This window comes from Ambystoma mexicanum, chromosome 11 (assembly GCF_040938575.1).
Source record: "Ambystoma mexicanum isolate Mex_15411 chromosome 11, UKY_AmexF1_1, whole genome shotgun sequence".
Classification (NCBI taxonomy): Eukaryota; Metazoa; Chordata; class Amphibia; order Caudata; family Ambystomatidae; genus Ambystoma; species Ambystoma mexicanum.
Genome location: NC_090934.1, coordinates 60,602,825 through 60,628,228, shown reverse-complemented (window position 1 = coordinate 60,628,228; position 25,404 = coordinate 60,602,825). Strand labels below are relative to the sequence as shown.

Below are 25,404 nucleotides of genomic sequence, written 5' to 3'. Positions count from 1 at the left end.
CTTTACTAGCACGTAACTGTGGTATTTGGGGGTCGCCTACGAGTGGATGTTGACCTTGGAATGCCAAGAACGTTCCGGGACATCGCTGCTGCTTTATTTTCTGACACTGAACTGGCCAGGCAAGTTCATAGACTCAGCAAAGACCATCTTTTAAAATGGGGGTGCAGAGGCGTCTCGGGAGGATAGCTCAGGGGCATCGTGACGACATGGAGTAGCACAGGTTCGATCCCCGGTCTGCCCTTAGAAACCTCTGGCAATAAGCGCATTATAAATGAACTATCGTGTCTTCTCATTGGATGTGTGCGAGTATACCTGTACCTTTATTGGGGCGACTCATTCTCTGCGACTCTGAGGTCCATGCTAGTCGCTTTGAGAAACACTCTGATGTGAAATGATAATATTCTTAATTTCGGGGTGACTACACTTGGGCTGCTTCACAAAGACCCCTCGCCTTTTCCGTTTTTCAGACTTGGGCAGTTCTGGGGAGAAAGTGACCTCGCTTGGAAAATGAGCTCAAGAAGGTGTGGCGAACTTGTCCAGGAATCCTATGGCGAGCACAAAATGCCTTTCTTAACATCAATCGACACTGCGTGTGTGCGCGTGTATTTTATAAGATCTTATTGGACATACTGGTGGCAAATGCCACAAGGACTGTTGCAGGAAGTCTCTTCCAAAGGCCCACGTGGTCGCTGCTCGGTAGCTGTTTTGCCTCCGCAATCCCAGCCCCTGCTTTACATACTATATACCAATATTTTGTGTAATTAAGCTTGTGTTTGGATGCACTGGGGAGGGTGGTTGGTGCAGAGAGGAAGCTGTGGGTTGTTTGGATGCACTGGGGAGGATGTTCGGTGCAGAGAGGAAGCTGTGGGTTGTTTGGATGCACTGGGGAGGGTGTTTGGCGCAGAGGGGAAGTTGTGGGTTGTTTGGATGCACTGGGGAGGATGTTTGGTGCAGAGGGGAAGCTGTGGGTTGTTTGGATGCACTGGGGAGGGTGGTTGGTGCAGAGAGGAAGCTGTGGGTTGTTTGGATGCACTGGGGAGGGTGGTTGGTGCAGAGAGGAAGCTGTGGGTTGTTTGGATGCACTGGGGAGGGTGGTTGGTGCAGAGAGGAAGCTGTGGGTTGTTTGGTTGTACTGGGGAGGGTGGTTGGTGCAGAGAGGAAGCTGTGGGTTGTTTGGATGTACTGGGGAGGGTGGTTGGTGCAGAGAGGAAGCTGTGGGTTGTTTGGATGCACTGGGGGGGGTGGTTGGTGCAGAGAGGAAGCTGTGGGTTGTTTGGATGCACTGGGGAGGGTGTTTGGTGCAGGAAGCTGGGTTGTTTGGATGCACTGGGGAGGGTGGTTGGTGCAGGAAGCCGGGTTGTGCTTGGGTGCACTGGGGGGGGGGTGATTGGTGCAGGACTGTAGGTTGTTTGGATGCACTGGGGAGGGTGTTTGGTGCAGAGAGCAAGCTGTAAGCTGTGGGTTGTTTGGATGCACTGGGGAGGGTGTTTGGTGCAGGAAGCTGGGTTGTGCTTGGGTGCACTGGGGGGGGTGATTGGTGCAGGACTGTAGGTTGTTTGGATGCACTGGGGAGGGTGTTTGGTGCAGAGAGCAAGCTGTAAGCTGTGGGTTGTTTGGATGCACTGGGGAGGGTGTTTGGTGCAGGAAGCTGGGTTGTGCTTGGGTGCACTGGGGGGGGTGATTGGTGCAGGACTGTAGGTTGTTTGGATGCACCGGGGAGGGTGTTTGGTGCAGAGAGGAAGCTGTGGGTTGTTTGGATGCACTGGAGAGGGTGTTTGGTGCAGGAAGCTGGGTTGTGCTTGGGTGCACTGGGGGGGGGGGTGTTTGGTGCAGGACTGTAGGTTGTTTGGATGCACTGGGGAGGGTGTTTGGTGCAGAGAGGAAGCTGTAAGCTGTGGGTTGTTTGGATGCACTGGGGAGGGTGTTTGGTGCAGGAAGCTGGGTTGTGCTTGGGTGCACTGGGGGGGGGTGATTGGTGCAGGACTGTAGGTTGTTTGGATGCACTGGGGAGGGTGTTTGGTGCAGAGAGGAAGCTGTGGGTTGTTTGGATGCACTGGGGAGGGTGTTTGGTGCAGAGAGGAAGCTGTGGGTTGTTTGGATGCACTGGGGAGGGTGTTTGGTGCAGTGAGGAAGCTGTGGGTTGTTTGGATGCACTGGGGAGGATGTTTGGTGCAGGACTGTGGGTTGTTTGGATGCACTGGGGAGGATGTTTGGTGCAGGACTGTGGGTGGTTTGGATGCACTGGAGAAGATGTCTGGGGCAGTGAGGAAGCTGTGGTCTATGTGCCTTTTTAATTCCTTTGCCGGGTGCCCGATGCTAAATATGAATATGAATATGCATTCATTTCCGCAGAAGGGCCTATGACTTCTCTTTGTAGCTTCCTGTGAGATCGACGAGCCACGTGATCCTTCTTCCAGCCTGCCTGAAAGCGGTGCCCCGCCTTTCACACCTCTGGCCACTATATGCGGCTCCCTCACGCCTCTTAACATGTCAAATAGTATTGGAGGGTGGGGGGGGGCGGGGGGGGGTATTGTTGTCAACGCTGGAGCTGCTTCAAACCCATGCATGCACTGTGGCCTTTCAATGCATGCACTGTGGCCTTTCAAGAATGATTCTAGTACATTCAGCAAAATGCTTACAGACCTATATGTCCAGGTTCCGGTTCCCTTTGCAGATGTCCTTGGCCTGCTCCATTGATCAGTCATCCTTTATTATGAAGAGCATAGGTGCGCCTGTGAGGTGTGGGCTGGGTCTCTGGGAGCTAGAGTCGGGTTATTCCAAAGAGTGTCCTAATGAACATTAAAAGACCGAAAAAAAGTTAAGGGAATCTCAAAATTGGATATTGGAGTGCAAATGTAATCCACTGTGAGGTGCTGTGGTCGAACTGACAGCCTATGTCTGAAAAGAATGCTCCATGTAGGAGCTTATTGGGAGTCTGAATTCATGCCTCGGGGCCAGGCCGAGACGGACGGTCTCGTGGTGGACGGTCGGGGGCCGGTGCATGCTTCCTTGGGTTGAGTCTGCACAGGTTAAACTTTGCCATTCTGCACTGAAGAGGCAAGTTTTGCTCCTGTGCTTGGATATATTGGCTCTTGTTCATGGAGCATGTCAGGATTTAGGTAGCGTGTGGGTGATGTCCTGTTAATTAGTGGGGAGGTTGCAAGGTTAGCTGGTAGTTGATTGGCTTTGAGCGATGGTGAGCCACTGGGTGGCATCCATTAATGGGACAGCTGATGCTACCGCAAGTAGACCTTCGTAAGTGAGCAGTCCTACCCGTCTCCCGGCGTACGGCCCATTGGGACTTTCAGTTTTTCTGAGTAAGTTAACGTCCCTTAGAGTGTATAGTTTGTCCTAATTTCCATAGGAAAGCACTGAAGGTCCTGTCCGTCAAAGGGATATCTGGCCGGAGGTCTCCTCTTGGTCTGCACTGTGTTGGCAGAGGTGCCAGTCTAAGTCGCTGACGTTTAGTTTCTCGCTCCCTCTCACGCTCCTTTTTTCCGTTCCTTTTCCTTTCTCTGTTCCCTCTTTCTCCCAGATTCCGAGCAGGCAACTAAGTGCTGTCAAGCGGTAGAAAACGTCTGAACGTTTCCAGCAAACGTCCAGTATCCTGCCCTTGATAGTCCCCCTCTCCCCCGCCCCCCACCTCCGTATCCCTGAAGATGTACCCTAGAACTTCCACAGAGTTTTCGGTGTCGGTCTGCCTGCACTGTTTGCCAGAGACGCCCCCCTTTCCACGAGACTTCCCCAGTACCATAAAATGCAGAGTTTGGATACGGAGCAGGACATTGTGGCTCTCCCACGGCTGGTGTTGGTGCGGCTGGTTTGCTGCTGGAGCCGGTTGGTGTGGCCGGTGAAGCAGTGTCTGTGTAATCGACCCGCGCTGAACTGGCCATGCTGAAATAGGGCGGGTAACGTGAGACCGGGTACGATGGATACAGCAAGACTGGATACAATTGCTGGTTGTGACAGGAGACCTGCAAAACGTCTGAGCAAAATCAAGTCGTTCCCATACTGGTCAAAATAAAAGTAGTTCTCACCACCTCCCCACAATGCCACCTGTTTGTGGTGTGTTGTGTTGACTACTTCACCGGAGAGGTTTATGATTAACAAACGCACTGTGCAGATTTTTCCAGACGGGTGGCAGGGCTTGCGCACAAACACAACACAGACCAATTAACACTGGAAAGAGGCGCCATTTGAATACCAAATATAATGGGTGCAGGCGGCACCATGAGCAAAGCATGACCGAGGAAGCGGTGATAACGTAAAGGAAACCAACCAGCGAGGCAAGGGACCCCCAAAACTATGAACCGTTGCAGGGTCTAGATTTCCTTGATCGCTCGATGAGGAGCTCTCTACCTTATAGTTATGCTCCCTAAAACCAGGCCTCAACTACCAAGACACAACAGCCTTCCCTCGCTCTCGCCCACATTATTCTGTGAATACACTAATATCGATGCCAGCATCATCCCACAAGGAGGCGCTCCTGGTCACACATCAGGCCAGTGGTCTTCCAACTGGGGGGCTGGGGGTTGGCCTTTAGGTTTAAGCTGACTGTTTTTATGAGAAAATATAAGCAGTAGACCATCTGCTTATATTTTTAAGGCGCCCGGTGCCCCCATGGACATGGTTTGGGGCCCCTAGAGGGGGCCAACCCCTAGGAGGGGGTGGCAGGGCCAGAAAAGCTGACTGTATATCGCAACTCCTGACACAAGCTCTGTGGCGCGCAATCCGGTAGTCTCTCTGGCTCTCTCCCACTCCTCAGAATAGGCGCAAAGGCTCTTTATAGTAAACGTAAGCACAGAATGGGAAAGGAGACACTGGAAGAAAGCGTCAGCAAAAGCATCGGAGGAGCAATATCCAGTCCTATTGCAGTACCTCTGCAGGGGGTACTCCATGTAAACCCACTCGACGCCCTGCATATACTCTGAACATGTAGGCGCTGCACCCCGGCATGTTACTCTGGGGGACCAAGTACTACCGGTACAAAAGCCACTCTGGCGAGTAGCTGCTAAGTCCTGCTCTGCCAACTCTGTCCCCAGACACATGGGTATATATTCAAAGAACCAGCGGCCTATGGATATTCTATAATGTAAGGCTGGCAGAGCGCCTGACCTGGAGCAACAGTCCAGGGAACAGCCAGTCAGAGGAACAGGACTAATGGCAAGTTGCAAAATCGGGCTGATGCGACTCTTCCTGCGTTTGAATGGGGGCATTGATGCTTTTCACGCCCTCATTTCCCCCACCCACCTTCCCCTGCTTCTCTCCTCTAATGAGGAGTGTGTTTATGAGCAACCACCCTACTACCCCTGCAACATACCAGCGACATAGAAGTGGAAGTACCGTTTTATTTGTTTACTTTAGTCCTACTTCGCTCTCTGGCCTGTAGTTATTATTTTTTGTTTATCTGGGCACCCTATCCTCCGCTATTAAAGACAGCAAATATGTGTGCGCAGTTTTCATTTACTCCTCCCACACTTGGTAACACGAACTGTAACGAAGATCCTCAGTGCGACCTTTGGCCAGCAAACGCATGTTTCTTTGCAGGGAGACCAGGTGGCCTCCGAGCTTTGCCACTATCCCCATAAGCCGTGACTGTATAAAAAAGCCATACATTCACAACTGCCCAATGAGCAGTGGAAGCGTTTATCATGTGTGCCCAAGGACAGGAATGTACTGCCGCGCTGAAACATGCGCCAAACCAACCCTGCGCCGGACTGGACGCCCCGAAATGGGCTGTACCGCAGTGTTGTATGGAGCTGCACTGACATCTGCTGGATGCTGCTGGCGTAACAACCTTTCTTAGTCTGTTCGGAACAGAACTCCTCAGCCGCTTCCTTCTGTAACCATCTGTCCAACTCCGTGCCTAGGGCATTTCTCTTAAGAAAATTGCATTTTCCATGTGCACCACTGTCTGCGCGTTTTTGTTCCTTTTTTAGCAAATATCAGAAAACCCGCAAAGCTTCAAATCTTTTGTGCTGTCCCAAACTTGCAATGAAGATTCTTGCGCTCCATCCTTGATGTTTTTCCTAACATTTGATACATGAAACCGGCGTCAAATACCAGAAATGTGTTGGTGGCAGTGCTGGTCATTGGGCCGGATCCGCGATCCCGGCACCAGATGTGTAGCCAGAATTTGGGATCCGGCCAGTCAGCCGCTTCAAACCCCTGCTCTGCGAGCAAACCCGTGAGCAAACTGTAACTTCCTCTGGTGACCTCCTGCAAGAGGTCACTAGAGGAGTTAGTCCTCTGCCACGGCCCGTTTATTTATTTAGGCAATGTTAGTGTTACATGATCTAATTATGTGTGTTTTCTATTTTCTTGAGGAATGGAATAGCCACCTAAACTGTATATAAGGATGTTGCCGGCCTGGGGGAGCAAAGCAGTCCACCCAGGTGGTTTGGATACGTGCTTTCATTATACGCAAATACCCTTCTACCTCTGGTCTCCCATGTTATTACTTCGGAGTGTTGCTGAGTGTGCAGTGAAGCAGGGCGATTGCAGGAGGGAGCAGGACGGACGATCGTAACGGTCAGATACCTGTATCTGGCAAACATTGCCTAAATAAATACCCCTATTAAAACGATCCCACACGATGCAGCCACCCAACTGCTTTCAGAGGGGAGCTGCAGGAGCTGTGCTGGGTGGGGTTCAAGTAAAAGATTTTGTTGCTTATGGTGACGTTTAAATAGTACCCAATGGGAAGCTCGTTTTTAATATAATGGGATGCAAATTGTGCATTTTTGTTGAATATTTACTCAGCAACACTGGTCAAAACTATTACCTGCATAGTGAAGTAACTCATCGCCAGTGCCATGGAAGTGGTTTAAAGTGGACTTTATATATAGTTTGGAAAAGAAGCAGCATGAAAGAAATTGCGCTGTTTAAACTATTATTTTGGACATTTCCTTTGATCGGAGGTCAACCGCCAGCTACGCCTCCTTAATCCTGCCTCCTTGGCCACCACGCCCCCCAAACTCTGCCTCCACCCTGGCCCTTGTGGGATCCCCCAGCAATTTATTTCCATTTCCACCACTGGTTGGAGGGAGTTGGGACGGAGAACTACCTAATTTCCTCGAGGGAGTAGTCGGAGTGGGACTGGCAGGGGCGGTTGACTACCTAATTCACTTGAGGGAGGCGTGGGAGTGGTGGGATTTCAACATGCCTCCTTGCAAACTGTGCGCATTGGTTTTAATTGCCTTCCATTTCTTTTTCCACATGCCCGCGCAGAAAGAGCCAACGGACACGCAGAAGAAGAGTGCAGCGCCAACACCGGAGGCAAGGCGGGCACCTGTAGTCTTTGAAAAAGTGAAAATGGTAATTGGGGGGTGGAGGGGACGGATGCAGTATTTCTCATCCTGATTGTGGCTGAGCCGGCACACCTGCCTGCCCATATAGCCACGCGCCATTCCAAGTTCTTCATGTCATTGGTAAAGGTGCTTCACCAGTTTCCCATTCCTGTTTAGTCAAAGTGTTTTGTGTTTCCTAGGCTCCTAAGAAAGAGGACCCACTGCCACCCAAAACCAGCCCCCCCAGAGCGGCCGAGCCAGTCGTGGACCTCCTGGGTCTCGGTGAGTCTCACTAGCTGTTTTCTTCCTGTCCGCAAATTATTTATTTTTTGATCCAAGAATGGAGGTTTGGTATTAAATAAGCAGCTCTGCTGTAACTGGTTTACGTAAAGATATTCCATTTCCCCGACTTGTGGAAACTTTCATGGCGTAAAAAACAAAACTGAAGGACGGTGGGTGGAAGGCTTGAGTTACTCCTGACATTGCTCTGGCCAGCCATCTAGACCTTCAGCCTTTCATGCTATTAAAGAAGGGGAAAGACCATATGCAAATCAGGCTTGTTCCACCCCCAAAATTGAAGTCCAGCCTGAACTGCTAGGTTTCGCCGCCCACCTCCCCAGAGCACTAACCACATTGACCCACTTTGGATGTCGCCCATGAACTGTAGCATGCGTCTGTAGGCACAGATGGCTTGGCACCCTCATCTGGGCATAACACTTCTGACTCGGTGGCTTCGCCAGGAATCAAATTTAGGAGGAGCACAGAAGGGTCCAAAGACAAAAGTAGGGGGGGCACAGACAAGTGTGGGGCTGCCTATGAAAGATATTGTGACGTCACAAGCACTCCTGCAGAGAGGCTTTTGTGCACATTAACTACCCACACCCCACTGCACTTTCCCTCCCATCAGAATGCAGGCAGGAAACCATTTAGTGACAAGCTAAAACTAATTTGCAATGAAGAACATGTCTTATGGAAAATCCAGAAGGCTATGAAACCCTACTAGCCACACTCGCTACCAATCACAAAACAACCATCACCTTAGTGATCTACAGATCACCTAATTAGAATTCCCAGCCAGATTCAGACATACCATTACAGTTGCCACCGCTTATCAAACCTAAGACCAAATGTATTATCCTTGGTGACCTGGATCTAGGCTTTAATGACCCCCTAGACCATAAAGCCCAAGCCCTCCACATGGCCTCAAAGATATGCATTTCAGCCAACTTGTAAATACCCTTACCCATGAAAAGGGGAGGGCACTGGACTGGATACTCTCTCTCTCAACACCACCATAGCCATTGAATCAGTCACACCACTTGTCTGGACAGACCATTACAGTGTGAACTTGACCCTTGACTGCAATGAAATATCCACCTCTAAGGTCGCAATAATGGATACCTACGAAACGAGAAACAGTCGTAAGCTCACAGCAAAGTACCTTAACCCTATCCTAAGTAAAGCCTTGACAACCACTGCAGTCGCGAGTGACGATCCATACTTCCTGGCAGATAGCTACCGCAAATGTCTCACCGATGCGATACTCTCTAGCACCACTCGCAACCAAAACACGACGTGCGGACAAAAAAACATCCTTTTGGTTCAGTGATGAGCTAGTAGCACTAATGCGAACCAAGCACTCATTTAAACACCTTAGAATCAGCCAACGCCTTCAATACTGCTAGCAAAGCAGCAATCATCTCTCCAAAAGCAGACGCATACAACATTTGCATTTGCAATGCATCCTCAGACTCTAAAGGATTAGGGTTGAATGGGAATGGAGTGTAGTGTTTGTGAATGAATTGAGTTTTTAAACAGTTTTGGTTAACTGCAGTTATTGTTGCTAATTAAAAGGGTAGACTGGTCACTCTGTTTAGCCAGAAAACCTATTTGTGTTTTCGTTTTCCCTATTGTACTCTATTTACCCTGTTATTATTTGTATTACTGTCTGCTAGTTCCACAGAACGTACCTTGTGTATATTACTACCCATTGTTTGTGTCTTTGAATTTTAAGTGATGTTCATAAATGGACTATTTTTCTATTATTTTGATTAGTCCAGTATTTGGTTAAATACTCCAAATATGACTGATGGTTACCACTCAGCACCAAGCTGCATAGTGGTCCACCGTCAGGTTCGACTCGGTGTTAGAGAGAACACGTGTTAATTCTCTCCCCCCCCCCCCCCCTGTATTAGAGTTCTACGCACCGGCACTTTTATTTTTTTTAGGTTGTCCCTAATGTGGAGCGTGTTGCTCGTACGCAAGATATTAGCTGCCCCCCTACCTATTTGTGTGACAATGGTCTAAAGAATTGTTCTCCATCCTTAGAGAATTAGAAAATCCTATCCCAGTACCTACCCAAACTAACAATAGTTTAGAATGATGCACTCTCCTTTAAAATAACTGCTGCAAAAGAAAATGATCACTAAAAGAAAAACAGTAACCGAAAAAAGCCCCATCCAACACCCCCACAATTTCCATTGATCACAACACCCCACTATTCTACTTCACTCCAGTTACCCAAGAACAAGTGAATACTACTATTGTGAAGATGAAAGCCACTAACTGCAAAGGGGATAACTTTCCTGCACACTTAGTTGAAGCTTGTGCATCCACTCACCCCCATCATTACCAACTTCGTCAATGCTTCATTCAGCACCGACTCAGTCCCAGCTAGCATTAAAGAAGCCTGGGTTACACTGCTTCTAAAAAATAAAAAAACCTCGACCCCACTGTATCTGCCAACCCAACTACCGGCCAATAACCACGGTCCAATTTTTACTCAATCGTAGACAAAATAGCTTACACTCAAATTCAAACTTGTATCGAACAACATCAGCTCCTGGGAGCTCGCCAATCTGGTTTCAGACCAAACCATAGTACGGAAACGGCACTCATTGATTTGAAATCCCAGATGGACACCAAAGGGACTCAAGAAAACTCTGTTAGACTTATCCGCTGTGTTCGATCTTGTAGATCACGACAAACTATGCACCACATTAGCCAACGACTTCAACTTCTCAAATAATGCTACTCTGGGTAAAATCCATACTTGCTGAGCGCACATCCAGAGTCTTTATCGGCAAAGTTCCTGCAAGTCCTATAACAGTCCCCATAAGAGTACCGCAAGGATCTTGCCCGTCTCCAACATTATATAATGCATTCACAAAGCTCCTTTTCGCAGCGTTAGACGATATGGGTGTCATCTACACAAACTTTTCAGATGACACCCAGATCCTCATTCCCATCTCGGGGAATTATGACCAAGACACACTGACCATTAATAAAGTCTATGCTGTCATCCAAAACGGGATGGCTCTAAATAGCCTTTGCCTGATCAATGAGAAGACAGATTCTCATTGTGGCCTCCCACCTAAAATAGGCTCCCTTCACTCTGATTACGCGGCGATCAATATTGATGGCACCATGATCCCAGTACTTAAGCATGTCAAAACTCTAGGAGTCTAACTGGATGCCAACCTCGCCATGGCCAAACGCATCTCGGCATTCTCCTCACGCACCTCATATACGTTAAAACGTATCACATTAAGTCGCACATTTCTCACACCCACAAACTGTATTACTCTAGCCAGAAACTTAATTATTGTAATGCCTTTACTACTAGTAACATCCAACAGCAACCTGAACCAGTTTTAATTAATGCCGAACAAAGCCATATGTGCAGCGCTAGGAATAAATAAATCTGACTATATATCCAGCATCCGGAGGGAGACGCACTGGCTCCCCATCAAGGCCAGAATCTTATTCAAAATACTATGCATTACCTACAAATGCCTAGAGAACAAAGCCCCTACTTGAGCGCCATCAAAAGAAAACTCCTACAGGATGCTAAGATCCAACAATGATGGTCTCCTGGAGACCCCCGTTACAAATGTTCCAGAGCTGGAGGCAGTAGTTTCCAAGTCCTCTCCCCTAAACATTGGAACACCCTCCCTATCTAAAATCAAAAAGGAAGATTCCTTCCTGAAATGTAAAAAAATCCCTGAAAACGTCCCCAGCTCGCACCAGTCACTCAATCATTAGATCCTTCACCCTCCTGGATGCTTGAGCTGATCAGTGTAAATATGGTCTGCTGTCTCGTCTTACTCTGTTCAATCAGTTAACTTCCTATGCCTTCAATGTGTAACTATATCTAATCTATAATATGCAAGTTTCCAGTTGAGCCTTCATGTGTTTTCTTTTTTTAAAATAAATAAATGTATGCTAAGATGTCGAACTACGCCGTGATACCTCAGGGTCTGGGCGTGTAATAACAAAATGGCCCATCATTAGCAGTTTCGTGGGCTACATTCTGATGGGAGGGGCTGCAAGCTGCTCTGCACACTGTGGAGGTCGCTGTGCAGAAGCCGGGCAGGAACACCTGAGAAGCGGCTCGTGTTCATGTTCATACGGACGCCAGAATGCATACCAAGATCACTGCTCGCGTTCAGACAAAAGGAGAGTATTTGCCGTGTGATAGGCAGACATTTGCCTTAGTGAGTGTTGCAGAGAACACGGTCACTGCTCGCCTTAGAAGGGGGGGGCACAGGATTTCAGAGGTGAGGCCCTGGCCCTCCAAGCCCCCAGGCCTCACCTAGCGACACCACTGGGTGACCTAGGCAAAGCCAAAGGATAATTGCTGAAGGGTCGAAACGCTGGCTTTGCTCTGGGCAGTGAGGTCTCATTGTCAGGGCAGTTTTAATGGCTTTCTTTTCCTCTTGCCTAGACACGCCGGTCAGCAGCAGCATTTCCAACGGGAAGCCCAATGGCAGATTGCAGAGCGAGTTGGACCTCTTCGGCCCCTCCCCATCAGCGTCCTTCCCGGACTCCAGTATGGTGAGGATGTTGTGTGTGTGCTTGGGACCTTCTGTAGGACCTTTGTGTATTCAACCTTGCTGCTTGCTTGGACTAGTCTGTGCTGAAATGTCAGCCCCTGTCCCAGACTCTGCCCGGGTTCTTGCATTTTTATTTTTTATTTATTTACCTTGTCAAGAGTACTAAAGCCCACTCTGCAGCGTTCCTTGGCAGGCCAATGCCTTAGGCCTGTCCTGGTGCCGCCTAAGTATGTGGGTTTTATTTCAGCTCATCTGCATTTTCGTTGAACCTGTTCTGTTTGTCTTGATTCTTAGAATCTGTTTGTGAGTAGGTAGGCCTCTGGTGTCCACCTGTGCCTCTATAAGATGTTATAATGGGCCTTCGGTAGCATACTCGTACAATGCCAGACTCCCTGCCTCCCAATGTCATTGATCTTCCTTTTGCTGATCCATATAATCAGTGCAGAATTAATTTGCTTCTAAAAGGCTAGTATGTAGCAGCTACTAGTACCCAGCTAGGAGGGGGTGGCAGACTCCCAGCCAATGAGGAGGCTCAGAACTGGGGCTTTACACCACAGTAAAACACAAAGCCCGAGCCTCCTCAGAGCTGGAAGCTGCCGTCTTCCCTTATCGGGAATCTGGTAAGTGTGCTCCCCATGCCCCTTTTCCACATCTCCAATCCCCCACACGTCTGGCGCTGCCTTGTCCTGCGCTGGGAACACTAGTGTGCAATGGCCGCCATGGAAAGCGAGAAGGGACTATATGTAGTTCCCTTCTCAATCCATGGCAGCAGTCTTGATTTGTAGTTTGTGCTCAATTTGAGAAACGGCAAATACTGTTTCTCAACTTGAGAAAAATACTATTAGTACCCCGGTACAACGTGCCATGTTACTAATAGCAATATAACTCTTGCAGGTGGAATTAATGGTCAGGTAATGTCCTGTGGCTAATGTTAGAGCCCTCGCCTGGTACAACGTGCCGGGTTACTAATAGCAATTTAGCCCTTGTAGGGGGAATTACTGGTCGGGTAATGCCCCGTGGCTAATGTTGGAACCCAGGCTTCGAACTTCTGCCCGGGGGCATTACTTGACTGGTAATGCCCCCTGCTCGGGTTTTTATTGCTTAAATGTTTTTAAGCAAGTTATTTTGTGGTTTTAAAATGACAGAAAACATGTAGCTGTGCATACATTAAGGTGTCTACCACAATCCGTTCCTTGTCAATCAATGGCTGCAAAGTGTTAAAGCTGTTGCAAGCTAGGAATTTCTGAAGCTTGTAACGACTTTTAAGCACTGCAGTGACTGCTGGAATTCTGCTCTCTACTGTCTCGGGCAGCAGGCATTGCAACGTCACAACTGAATTGTAATGAATGATTACAGAGCAATTACAGGTCAGCTGTGATGTCACAACTAGCCTGTAATGGAAGCATTATTTCCAGGCTTTCATACAGCTGTTGCCGACAGCCGTTTATTCTGGATAGGAATACTATACACTGGGGATGGGGGCAGTGAGAACTTTTGACTGCCCCATTGGACATTCCTACTGTTGGGGCCTTGTAAAACTCTTGGGACAGGGGGGCCTGCCCTCCGTGCAAAGCGGTAGTTTGAGGTAGTAAATGGCGGATTTCCCAGTAGCCCTCGCCTCCAGTTTGTCGGTGCACAATTTGCTTACTGGGAGTGACACCATAGCCACACCCCTGTCCGCGGACCTGGGATTTCGCCAGTGCATGACGCATGGTTACCCTCGAGGGGCTGGGCATGGCACTAGGGGCACTGCAGAGGCATTGTCACCCAGGAGAGGTCACATTTCACAAACGAGCAATGGAAGCCGGCGTTGAAAGAATAGCGCCCCTGGCCCGCTCTCCCGGAAGAATAGCGCCCCTGGCCCGCTCTCCCGGAAGAATAGCGCCCCTGGCCCGCTCTCCCGGAAGAATAGCGCCCCTGGCCCGCTCTCCCGGAAGAATAGCGCACCTGTCCCAAGAATAGCGCACCTGTCCCGCTCTCCCGGAAGAAAAGCGCACTTGTCCCGCTCTCCCGGAAGAATAGCGCACCTGTCCCAAGAATAGCGCACCTGTCCCGCTCTCCCGGAAGAATAGCGCACCTGTCCCAAGAATAGCGCACTTGTCCCGCTCTCACGGAAGAATAGCGCACTTGTCCCGCTCTCCCGGAAGAATAGTGCACCTGTCCCGCTCTCCCGGAAGAATAGTGCACCTGTCCCGCTCTCCCAGAAGAATAGTGCACCTGTCCCGCTCTCCCAGAAGAATAGTGCACCTGTCCAGCTCTCCCGGAAGAATAGTGCACCTGTCCCGCTCTCCCAGAAGAATAGTGCACCTGTCCCGCTCTCCCGGAAGAATAGTGCACCTGTCCCGCTCTCCCAGAAGAATAGTGCACCTGTCCCGCTCTCCCGGAAGAATAGCGCACTTGTCCCGCTCTCCCGGAAGAATAGCGCACCTGTCCCGCTCTCCCGGAAGAATAGCGCACCTGTCCCGCTCTCCCGGAAGAATAGCGCACTTGTCCCGCTCTCCCAGAAGAATAGCGCACTTGTCCCGCTCTCCCAGAAGAATAGTGCACCTGTCCCGCTCTCCCGGAAGAATAGTGCACCTGTCCCGCTCTCCCGTAAGAATAGCGCACCTGTCCCGCTCTCCCGTATAACAGTGGTCGAAGTGTACGAAAAGAAGTAGTGGAGCTATGTTCCCCACTGGCCTGCCACCGGTCCCCACAAACCCAATCACCACACCCCCATCCAACGCGCAATCCAACCCCCAAACGCATGCGCCTGCTGTCTCAAGAGAACGTGCAGTGCAGTGCAGTGCACTGAAAGTGGAAGCTTCAACTGCTTCCTACGCTTTTATTTGAAAACGAAACCATTCCGGAACGGTTCTTAAAATGAAAGTATAGTAAAGTTGAAACATAATTTTAAAAAAAAGTAGAGCAGCACCGCTCCCGCTCACTTCGACCACTGCCCGCATAGCACAGTGGTGAGGTAAGGCCTGTGCCAGGATTTGGCAGTAGGGAGCTGCACGACATGTACCGTCTGGTTGCCTTATTGACCGCTTGGCCCGCCAAACGCCTGGTGCAGTGCTGGGAGTAGCCTGAAAACAAGGCTCGTGCCCCGAGTGTTGGAGAGCGCACGAGTCGGAGCACCGGAAGAAGCGGGCGACTGCAAGCAGGGCGCTATTCCCTGCCACTGGAGAGAAGCTGCATGTTACTGGGAGCAAGAGCTCCAGCGAGAATACATGGCTTGCGGAGGGCTATACCACCACAGACGCTGGCAGAGCTCGGACCAACTGGGGCCGGATGGCCAAGGGGCGGGGGGGCTAATGGATGCTTCTGTGCTTAGTGCAGTAAATCATTGCACTCCACTGCTCATGTAAGAATACGGGCTGCAGGGGAGTCTCATTTCATGTTTGGGTTGTGGGCATACCTGCATACATTTGAAAATCAAAAACCCCGAGATGTATGTGCTGCCCAGTCACACGACACTGCCAAAAAAGCTAAACTCGGCTGTTGTAGCCGTCATTAGAAACACGTTTGCAGTTTGCACTTTACAGTGGAATGCAGAAAGTGTGACTGTCCAAGGACATGCATAACCACCCAAATTGCATAGGACGAATGGCATTCTCCTTCAATAAAAGCAATACACGCACAAAACCAAGAGGATATGTTCTTCAAATAATGTATTTGAAAACGTTAACATGTTTGCATGTTTTAAATTCCAAGAACGAATACAAAGGTTTTCCCTGGAACATGCAGTACTGAAATTGGACATTTCACCTTAGTGGTTTATTTTTCATGAGGTTTAGTGCGGTGCTGCAAACCTGATGGCTGGGGTTCAATCCCTGAGGTCGACTAGTTCATGCAGTCAGAGGACCTCAATGTTTCTCATCTTAGTTTGGTGTGGGGGGGTGGGGGAGACGAGGTGGGCCGAGTCCACCGTCTGAAAAAAGTGGGTGGACTCCATCCACCCGCGTGTACCCTCAACTTGAGCCCTGGCCAAAAAGAATGGAAGCTGAAAAAACGCAGTATTCCGCATTTATTATTTTTTTTGCTTCAGCTTTCATTCTTTTTGGCAGTTTACCTTGTTTTTAGTCGCCCTTCAATTTAGGGCGACTAAAACACAAGGCAAACTGGCCAAAAAGAATATACGTTTAAGCAAAATAAAAGCCGTAATACTGCATTCGCGCCTCCGGTCCCGTTCAAATTGGCTTCAAAAGACCGCTGCCGGTAGCCAATCGAATGGAGGATTGGACGGGACCCGAAAACCCAGAGACTCCAGGGTCTTCCCCGGAGAAATGACTAAAAACCCGGAGTCTTTGGGGAAAACGCGGAGGTTAGACAGGTATGGTTGTGGCAGATGTGTGCACTGTGCAGTCTTTGATTTTGTTTTCTCCCTCCAGATGTGCGTTTGTATTTTGTTCTTTTCTCAACTCTTGCTGAAGTGGTAGGCTCCAGTTTGCTGAAGTGGTAGGCTCCAGTTCTGGTTAAGTGCCAGGGGTTTGCCAAAAATCTCTCGCAATTAATTTGAAAGGTGCGCAGCCTGAAAGCAGGATTTTTTGGTAATCTCAATGTAAAAACAAAATCTATATTGCCGTTAAATAGTCGGTCCATCTTAAAGGGTGGTGTAAGTATGGTGTGGTCCAAATGTCAGTGGTTGCAATTGAAGTGTACAAGAAGGAAGGAAGGAAAGAAGGTGGGTGAAGAACTTTGAGCATTGGCCATTTAAATAATTGATTGCCGCTTAATTTGTGCACTTGGTGCATGCAACACCCCGAGGCATGCTGGAAGTACCTTGAAAGTATTTGACGCTCTCCCCTATTCTTCTTCCCCAGTCACTTCCCACTGCACCCCTCCCAGGAAGCTCCAGTTCTGTCCCGGAGAATCTCAACCTCTTTCCCGAGTCTGGCAGCAAAGCGGAGGAGTCCGGAAAGAAGCAGATGTCCAAAGATTCCATACTGTCTCTTTACGGGTCACAGGCACCTTCGATGCCAGCTCAAGGTACACTACATCGCCCAGCATCCTCTGCTAACATTGCATCCGACCTTTAACTCCTGATGCATGCACAGTACTCTGTTGCCTCCCAGCTGTGTTTCCTTGCATTTATTAATTGTTGCATTTGTTAGAGCGCACAAAACCCTCTGGTATCTAGGCGCTAGTTACACTAAGATAAGAAGAGAAGGATGGATGGGGGTGGGTAGATGCTCTAGAGGAATGGAAGCGTCTTAGGCGGAGCAATGTAAGTTGAACAGCTAAGTCTTTAAGTTTCTTCGGAAGGTCCAGTAGGCCTTTTCTTTTCTGAATGCTTGTGTTAGATTATTCCAGCGTTTGGTGGCCACGACCGGGAAGCTATTGTCCCCCTACTGAGGCAATTGAAGTTGGGTGATCCACATGAAGTGAGTTTGCCGATCTAAGAGGTCAGGCGGGGGGCAAATTTCTCCACGCAGCGTGAGAGGTAGGTCGGGGCAGTATTGGAGACACATCGGTGGACCAGGAACAAGGTTTTAACTTGATCCTTTCCCGTATGGGCAACCAGTGTGCATCTCTCCTAGATTTGGGAATCTGGTCAGGTTTGAATGAGCATTGTTCTGAATCATCTAGTTTCTTCAGGTTGAATTCAGAGGTACCAGTAAATAGGGCTTTACAGTAGTTGAGCTTGGCTCCTGTGATGGCTCTTGCAATTGTAAGGTGGTTGGGAGTGGAGTGGAGAGGAAGGGCCTGCTGGTATGAAGCAGTCTGGCTGTGTAAGCCTTTGCTGAGGCGTTTGAGCTCACTTGACGTGAGATGTTGAGTTTGGCATCCAGGTAGACGCCAAGAAGTTTTGGCAGAGGTGGTAATACAGTTACCATCAATGATAAACTCCTTGTATGCTGGGTCAATGTTGCCAAGTGTGGAGTTGGAACGACGATGATTTTCGATTTTGTCATTGTTGAGGCGTGGTAGGTGACAAGCCATCCAATTGTGTATGACCGCGTATACAGGGTTTATGGTGGCTGAGTCCTGGGCTTATGAGCCGGAGGGGGGTGGAGGGGTAAAAAGCTGCGTGTCGTCGGCATAGTTTGTGTAAGATATGCCTAGTAGGTCAAGGTATATAAATGTTGTAGAGGGTGGGAGAGAGGCAGGAACCTGGGGGGGGGGGGAGAGACCTCTCCATAGGTGACGTAGGTAGGTTCAGCCGAAATCTCATCGATCAAGACCTGTGAGGATCTGTCGGCTACGAAGGACCTAATCCAATTGGTGGCTGATGGAGAGAAGTTTGCTGTTGAGGCAAATTGAGAGCAGAGGATTTGGTGGTCTATCAAATCGAATGCCGCAGAGAGGTCTATCGTCAGGAGGGCAGGTTTGCCAGTGTCTTAACTGGCATCGATTTGGATTTTCAAATCTAGTAGGGCAGTTTCGGGTCCATGTTTGGGGCGGAAACCTGATTGGCGTTTGCCCAAGATGTTTTCCTCGAGATAGTGTTGAACCTCATCACGCCCTGAAACACTTTTGTACGAGCGTAATATAAATAAAATATATCATATCGTAAGCTACACGACATAGGATCTTCACAAGTTGGGAACCGTAGTAATGGAGCAGTAGTCGGTCTGTATCAAACTGTCGGGAGTGTTTCTTGAGGAGCGGTAGGACCCATGCCTCCTTCAAGGATCTTGGCACCGAGTTGGTGGAGAAGGAGGCGTTGATGGCTGTGAAGAAGGAAATAAGTGACTCAGCACAGTCTTTGATGATCTTGCAGCGTCGATTATCCTTCTATAGTTTTTGGTGAGGGGGCAAACGGGGCTTTGCAGGCAGAGTTATTTATTTTTTTTTTTTTTTCCCAAGTTGGCTTGGAGTCGCTCGTATTGGAACAGGCTTCAAGGAGTTAAGAAGTGAACCAGGAGTTTTTATTTTTTCTTTCTCTTTTTTTTTCTTTTTAGTGAGGGTTTGGCTTTCATAAGTTTGAGGGGCACGTGTGTTCACTGCTTGTGAAATAGTTTGCTTGTAGAGGTCGACCAATGCTGCTGGGTCTGTTCCTGAGGATGTGTGGGGGTGGGGGGGCTACTGACGATGGGGAGGGGGTGCACAAGGGTACCAAGTAGTGGTGCAAGGTTGGTAGGGTTGACTGTTTTTTTAATTTATTTGTGCACTGGGCCATACATTCAGGTCTTGCAGGGTGTGAGCTGGTCTTGGGTGTTCTGAATGGGGGATCTTTAAGGCAATGGTGTGATGGTCCGACCATGGGCAGGGGGATGTGACTGAAGTGGGAATGTTACAATTGAAGTTGCTTAACCAGTCTAGGGTGCAGCCTTGGTCGTGGGTGGGCTTCAGAGAACGTTGTGTAAAGCCGGCATAGTTGTGCCTTGGCTACACTGGTGGTTAGTGAGTCTGCTGGGTCGTTGAGGCCTAGGTTGAGACCCCCCCCACCCCCCTCAAAGATTTCAACTTTTGGGTTTGATGGATGAGAAGATGCTTTACATTAACTTGGCGGTAGATAAAGGAGGACGGTGATGGAATCGGTCGGAGTTATGGAGATCTTGGTGACTAGGCATTCACAGTTGGGGATGACATTGGTTTGCGTGATTCTAATAGTGAGGGTGTTTTTAAAGATGAGGGCGACTCTGCCGCCTGTTTTGGAGGATCTGTCACTTCCTAGGATGGCAAAGCCCAGGGGGATGGCAATGGAGAGGGCTGGGCCTGCAGCGGGATCGATCCAAGTTTCAGAGATGGCTAGCAAGTCAAGGTTGTTGGAGGTTATAAGATCAAGGATTTCAGCTGTGAGTGCCGGGACTGATCTTGCGTTAATTAACGCACAGTTGATGGCCTTGCAGATGGGGTTGGCGGGCGGGTGCATGTTTGCGGAATTCGCGATGGCTGGGGAGCATAAAGAGGGAGGCGTGGGGATGAACTAGATGCAGCATCTGAGGAATCTATTCCTTGAGACAATCTGAGGGGACGGGGTGATGGCTGAATCGGGAATTCTCGGGTTGCGTAGGGCCTGGTCTGTGGCGGGTGTCGTTGAGGAGCGTGGGGTGGGCCAAACGCAGTAAGAATAGTGCGCAGCCTGAGGAGGCTAGTCCTCGTAAGGATCGAAAGGGTCATGGCGAAGGCAGAGGCAAAAGTGTTCAGCTGATAGGGGAGTAGGCAGGGTGGCCTTGGAGTGCGGAAGGGGGAGGCACCAGGGTGCTTACCTGCGGACCATGTGGAGCGGGAGTCCTTGGGGCTGACTGGTTTGCGTGGGGGGTGCTGTAGTGGTTCTTGGATAGCCAGCTGAGCCTCGGATCTGGTTGTGGTTGCTAAAAGTCCAAGGTGATGGGCTTCAGCCAAGAATGCAAAGCGAGGAGCGGACGCGTTCAGCGGTACCCTTGTACGACGACTAACACCTGTGACGCGCAACACCACGCCTGTGGCTGGTTCCGACTTTGCCACAGAGCGTTCGGCACGCAGGTTTTAGCGCAGTCAAATGACGATGCTTCGCACATAGTGGACATGGATCGAGCAGCGTACTCTGCAGACCTGTGGCGCTCAACATCACGCCTTTGGCCTCTGCAAGCTTTGCTGCAAAGGGTTTGGCACGCAGGGTTTAGCGAAGCGGAGTCGGACATCGATGCATAGCATGTAGTGGTCGTGGATCGAGCAGCGTGCTCTGCGGACTTTCAACGCTCAACACCACGATGCACCTCCTTTCATGCAGTGATGGACACTCTGCATGCACAGTACTGTTGCCTTCAGCTATATTTACTTGCATACATGCACCAGCTATATGATTTTACTGACCACAATTAGAGTGGTACATTTCATTGCGGTCAAAACACTAAATTATAATTTCTTTTTTTATTGGGGTTGGGGTGTCCCCCAAGCCCTCCTCTTTTCCATCCTTCTAACGCCACCCAAATCCCATCCTGACCCATTTTATCCCTGTGCCCCACTACCCTTTATATATTTAAACCATTCTGTGTTTTTCAGTGTTATTGTACGCTCTGTTATGTACCACTCTGTAGTGTTTGCGGTAGATAAAATGACTGGTACCACATGCACCTACCTTCATGGCAGTGACACCCTGTCTGCACAGTGCTCTGCCCCCAGCTAGGTTTCCTTGCATGCATGCGCTTCCTTCCATGGCAGCGATGGACGCCCTGTGTTTACATGTCTCTGCCCAGCTGACCATTAACTATACAATTTTCCTTCCCTGCCCCCTGCAGGGTGCACAGAGCTACGTTGCTTATTAAAATGGGTGTAGATCAATACATTATTAAATTTGTGGCAATCTGCTTGGTGGCATCAGTGGTAACAAAAGTCACATACTTAATCATACCTAGAGCTTTGTAAACAAAACTAGTGTCCTGGATACGGTACGACGTCCTTTTATCGCCAGGCATTTCAAAGCCTGCATGTTCAACAAGTAAAGAATAAGGAAAGAGTTAATCGAATTTTTTTTGGGGGGGGGGTGGGAAAGGGCAGATAAGGGGGGGGGGGTCGGGTATAGTTGAAAATAGCTGTCGGAGGGGGTTTTGCGGAAACGGCCCAACCCCCTGACCCCCAAAGAATTTGAACTTTTTCCGTTATACAGGTTTAAAATGCAGGGTTTGATTGAAATGCCTGGCGATGAAAGGACATAGAACCCCAATTGATATCAGATTTGCCCCGATCTCCTGTGGGGCTCAAGCTCTGTTTATGTTCACAGCTCCTCCATTCGTTCCTTATCCCCCTGTTCTCCTCGCTACCCAGACCAGTAACTTCAACGAATGGCATGTGTGTACCTTGTCTGTGTTCCTTTGGTTTTTGACTGTTTGTGTAGTCCTGCAGTGTTGAGCTCTGTAATAGTGGAGGAGTCTAGATGTCCTGTTCTTTCATCCTACAATGTTCATGTTATTGAAGGAGTTAAGTCCTAAATCGTTCAAATCCACGAAACGGAGCCCTTCTGTAAGCAGCACCTTTTTTCAGGTGGAGGTGTCGTTTTTAAAAGGCACAACCTGCTGAAGACTTTGCGATGCCGTCAACCGTTTTGCCATTCAGAAATGAGCTGCTTTTGAGTACCTACTGTCCAACCAGGTTTGTTTGCTTCCGTCTATTAATGATTTTGCCTGATTGTATTGCAGGGGCGATGTTCATGGCGCCAGCCCAGATGGCCTATCCTGCGACCTACAGTGGCTATCCAGGCATGGCTCAGGGGAGCGGGTTACTCGGCGGCATGGTGGCTCAGACTCCGGGAATGGTGGCTCCTATGGGCATCCCAGCAGGGTACATGGGCAACGTTCAGCCGGCCATGATGGGCCTCCCAAACGGAATGATGGCGCAGCAGGCTGGCTATGGCATTGGCGTGGCGGCTGTACCCCAGTCCATATACGGGGTGCCGCCAGCCCAGCAGATGCAGTGGAATGTCGCTCAGGTAAGCTGGTGTTACCCGGTGTTCCTTTATTTGAAATCTAGCTCTGTGCCTCACCCTTCAGCAAATGACTGTCTTTCAGTTATACCTGCTGTTTGAACAGTACTTGGCATCTAAAACCTTATCTGTCGATCTCAATAGATTGGCAAGCTGGAGCAAGCAAGGGAGTAAAGCTGTACCCGTCTCGTTTATAAGGATGTCCCTGTTTTATGGCTCTTTGCATAGTTCAATGTTGACTTTTTTTATTCATGTCGATCAGTAAAGAGGCGGTGATGGGCTATCCAGTATATAGTTCAGAAACTCGTTAGTTTGAGGGGGATGAAGTAGCCTGCCTTTTGCACTTTGTTTAACCAGTTCTATTTTAAGAGCTGGACCATTAACCCTTTAACCCCATACCATTGCAGTACTATATGATAGGATAGGTTATTTATAACCCGCTTAGTACCCAGAGGTTTCTAAGCGCGACCCAGGGATCGAACCTGTGGTGCTCTGCATCGTCTTCAAGGTGAGCATGTTGCCCCTGAGCTATCCTCCCAAGACTAAAATGATTGTACTCCTCTCAGTTCCTTGGGTGTATCAGGATAACTGCCGAGCAGTGGTTTTATACCCCCAAAATAAAATGATTTCCTAAAATGCGTTGCCCAAGTTATCCGTTCATCCCACGTTCATGCACAGATCTATGTGACGTGTGTAACGAAAAGGCTAGGCCTTCCAATTGGTAAACGCTAGGAAAGTGTTATTAATGATTCGTTGCCCATCTAAAAGGCTCAAATAAGTGGGGCATCACTAACTATGGTTTCTCCAGTTGAATTGTATCCTTCATCTGCTAAATGAATACTGTCACTGAACAAAAACTACCCCGGATATGTGATGTCATCGATTGTCATTTGTAATGTTAATCTTTGATGTGCTGGGTGTTAGCAGTGCATGGCGGTGGCGCGAGTTATGGTTTCATAAATTACCGTAACTGGTGAATTTCTAACCATAATGTCCCTTTAACAATGTTTTTTCACTGAATTTCATAGGCTTCATGTTACAGCACTGTATCCAAGTTATTAAACAGGAACTTGCTCAGAAATGTTATTGGCCCAATAGATTGCGGGTGTATTTTTGAGCATACACTGATCTTAAAAGAAAACTTCAATGCTTCTTACTTTACTTTTTCTCACACTAAATGCCAAAATGACATGTCAGTGCAGCCATCTTGTACTAATCTTATCCGTTTATTCATCCTCCTAAGTTCAAGTGACCTTGCTGCACTTATTCACATCACCCGCACGTAAAGCTTACATCAATAGTCAAAACAATATGCTCCCCTATTTTCATAATGTTCCGAGCGTACCCTGTCATCACCCACGTCATAACATTACCCAACGCAGAAAGAAGAACATTCACACATCCACACACAACAGAAATGCTTTATTGTCTTCTGACAAAAAGGATAAAGAACATAGAAAACCGCAACATTACGAGTACTTATATTTTTAACATGACGCTCCAAAAGAGATGTCCACTAAAACATTGATAACTTTTCCTAATAGACGCACATGGTGTTCCGTTACGAAGAAAGGAGTTCACTTTTATGCAGCACTTTCACACATTTTCAGACCCTAAAGGCTAATGTGTTTGCTCCTTAATGCAGCTGCCACAAAAGGACGCATTGATGTCTGGCGATCATCCAGATAATGATTATCACGGATGCGTTGTTGATGATTGTTGTCCAATTCTGGTTGAAAAACCCTTTAACTGGAAGACTAAATCCTTGGCAGGCACACCTCCGTATAACACAGCTCTACAAATTTGAGAATACTAAAATATATTTCAGTACCCGGTTTATAATAGAATTTATGATGCTTCTGAATCTGCTTAGAATCACATGCTGTGCATATAGTCCGACATATAGTGGAAATCAGAGTATTGCATATTTCGTTCGAAGATCGAAAGGGGGCGTCGACATGGACGTGACTGTAACACTATCCGTGATGTGTAGTGTACCCAAAACACCTCACGTGTCGAGGTCCCTCAGATCGTTTTTTTCGCCAACCTAGTTGGTCGCCTTAGGCGGAGCTCGCAAGAGTTAATATTGGCTAGTTTTTCCCCAGACCTACAGTCCTCTAGTCTTGCCACTAACCTTCTCGACGACTGCCTCATGGGCTTTCTGCTGCTGAAGACATCACAACTGCTCAGCGACTGTCGACCATGTGGCCTCACCCTTACCGTAGGTAGAGTGGGGCCGTGTGTTTGTTCTTCTTTAAGAATGCATTTCCCTTTCCCCAGCTTGGGGTCTGGCATAGATTCACATGCTCATTAATATTCCCCGTCGTCAGGCTGGGAATCCTCGGTAAAGAAAAAAGGTTTCAGTTTCATTTCTGAACTGTCTGTCTTTTTACTAACAACCTATCACTGGTTTCTGGGTCATACTGCCCCCACCCAATGACTGCCCTCTACCGATGCCCCTCCTCTGGCAGCCATCTTCAGATTTTTACCACATTAGAGTGGTGGGAGTCCTCATGAATAGCTCTCAGGCTTTTTCTAGTTTACTGTTTTTTCGGTCAATGGAGCCTCCATCTCCATTGATCCATCATCCGAATAAGGGGGACCCGTTTTGGGATTCTTCAGCGCCCCTCGGGGGTGATTTTTCGAATTTCTTCTTGGAGGATTCCAGAAGCTTCTTCAAGGCCTACCCCGTGTGGACTTGGCAGAGGAGAAGGAAGACTTGATGCCTCTGTTCCGGATTTGCCCAGGATGCGGCCTACGGAACATCTACCTGAACGATGGGCATTCCCTGTGCCTCTATTGCCTGCACTCGGACCAAACACACCTGGAGGATGATTGTGCGTTTTGCAAGGAGATGGTCCACTGCACCGTGTCGGATCGGCGCAGGCGTCTCACCGAGTAGCTCCAGGCCAAGGCCCCTGCTACAGGTGAGCCCTGGCAGCATGCCTAC

At 48.8% G+C, this 25,404-nt stretch overlaps 1 protein-coding gene across 2 annotated transcripts in view; it reads left to right on the top strand.

Annotated features, from left to right (window-relative positions):
* Positions 1–25,404, top strand: part of SMAP2 (small ArfGAP2) — a 168,902-nt gene that overhangs the window by 127,349 nt on the left and 16,149 nt on the right. Inside the window, exons 5-9 of one of the 2 annotated variants that reach the window (XM_069622555.1) lie at positions 7,231–7,278; positions 7,490–7,571; positions 12,016–12,125; positions 16,930–17,095; positions 22,171–22,460. In XM_069622555.1, coding sequence (XP_069478656.1) covers positions 7,231–7,278; positions 7,490–7,571; positions 12,016–12,125; positions 16,930–17,095; positions 22,171–22,460 — 696 coding nt within the window. Of the gene's footprint in view, positions 1–7,230; positions 7,318–7,489; positions 7,572–12,015; positions 12,126–16,929; positions 17,096–22,170; positions 22,461–25,404 lie in introns of both variants that reach the window. The other variant, XM_069622554.1, reaches the window with a different exon arrangement.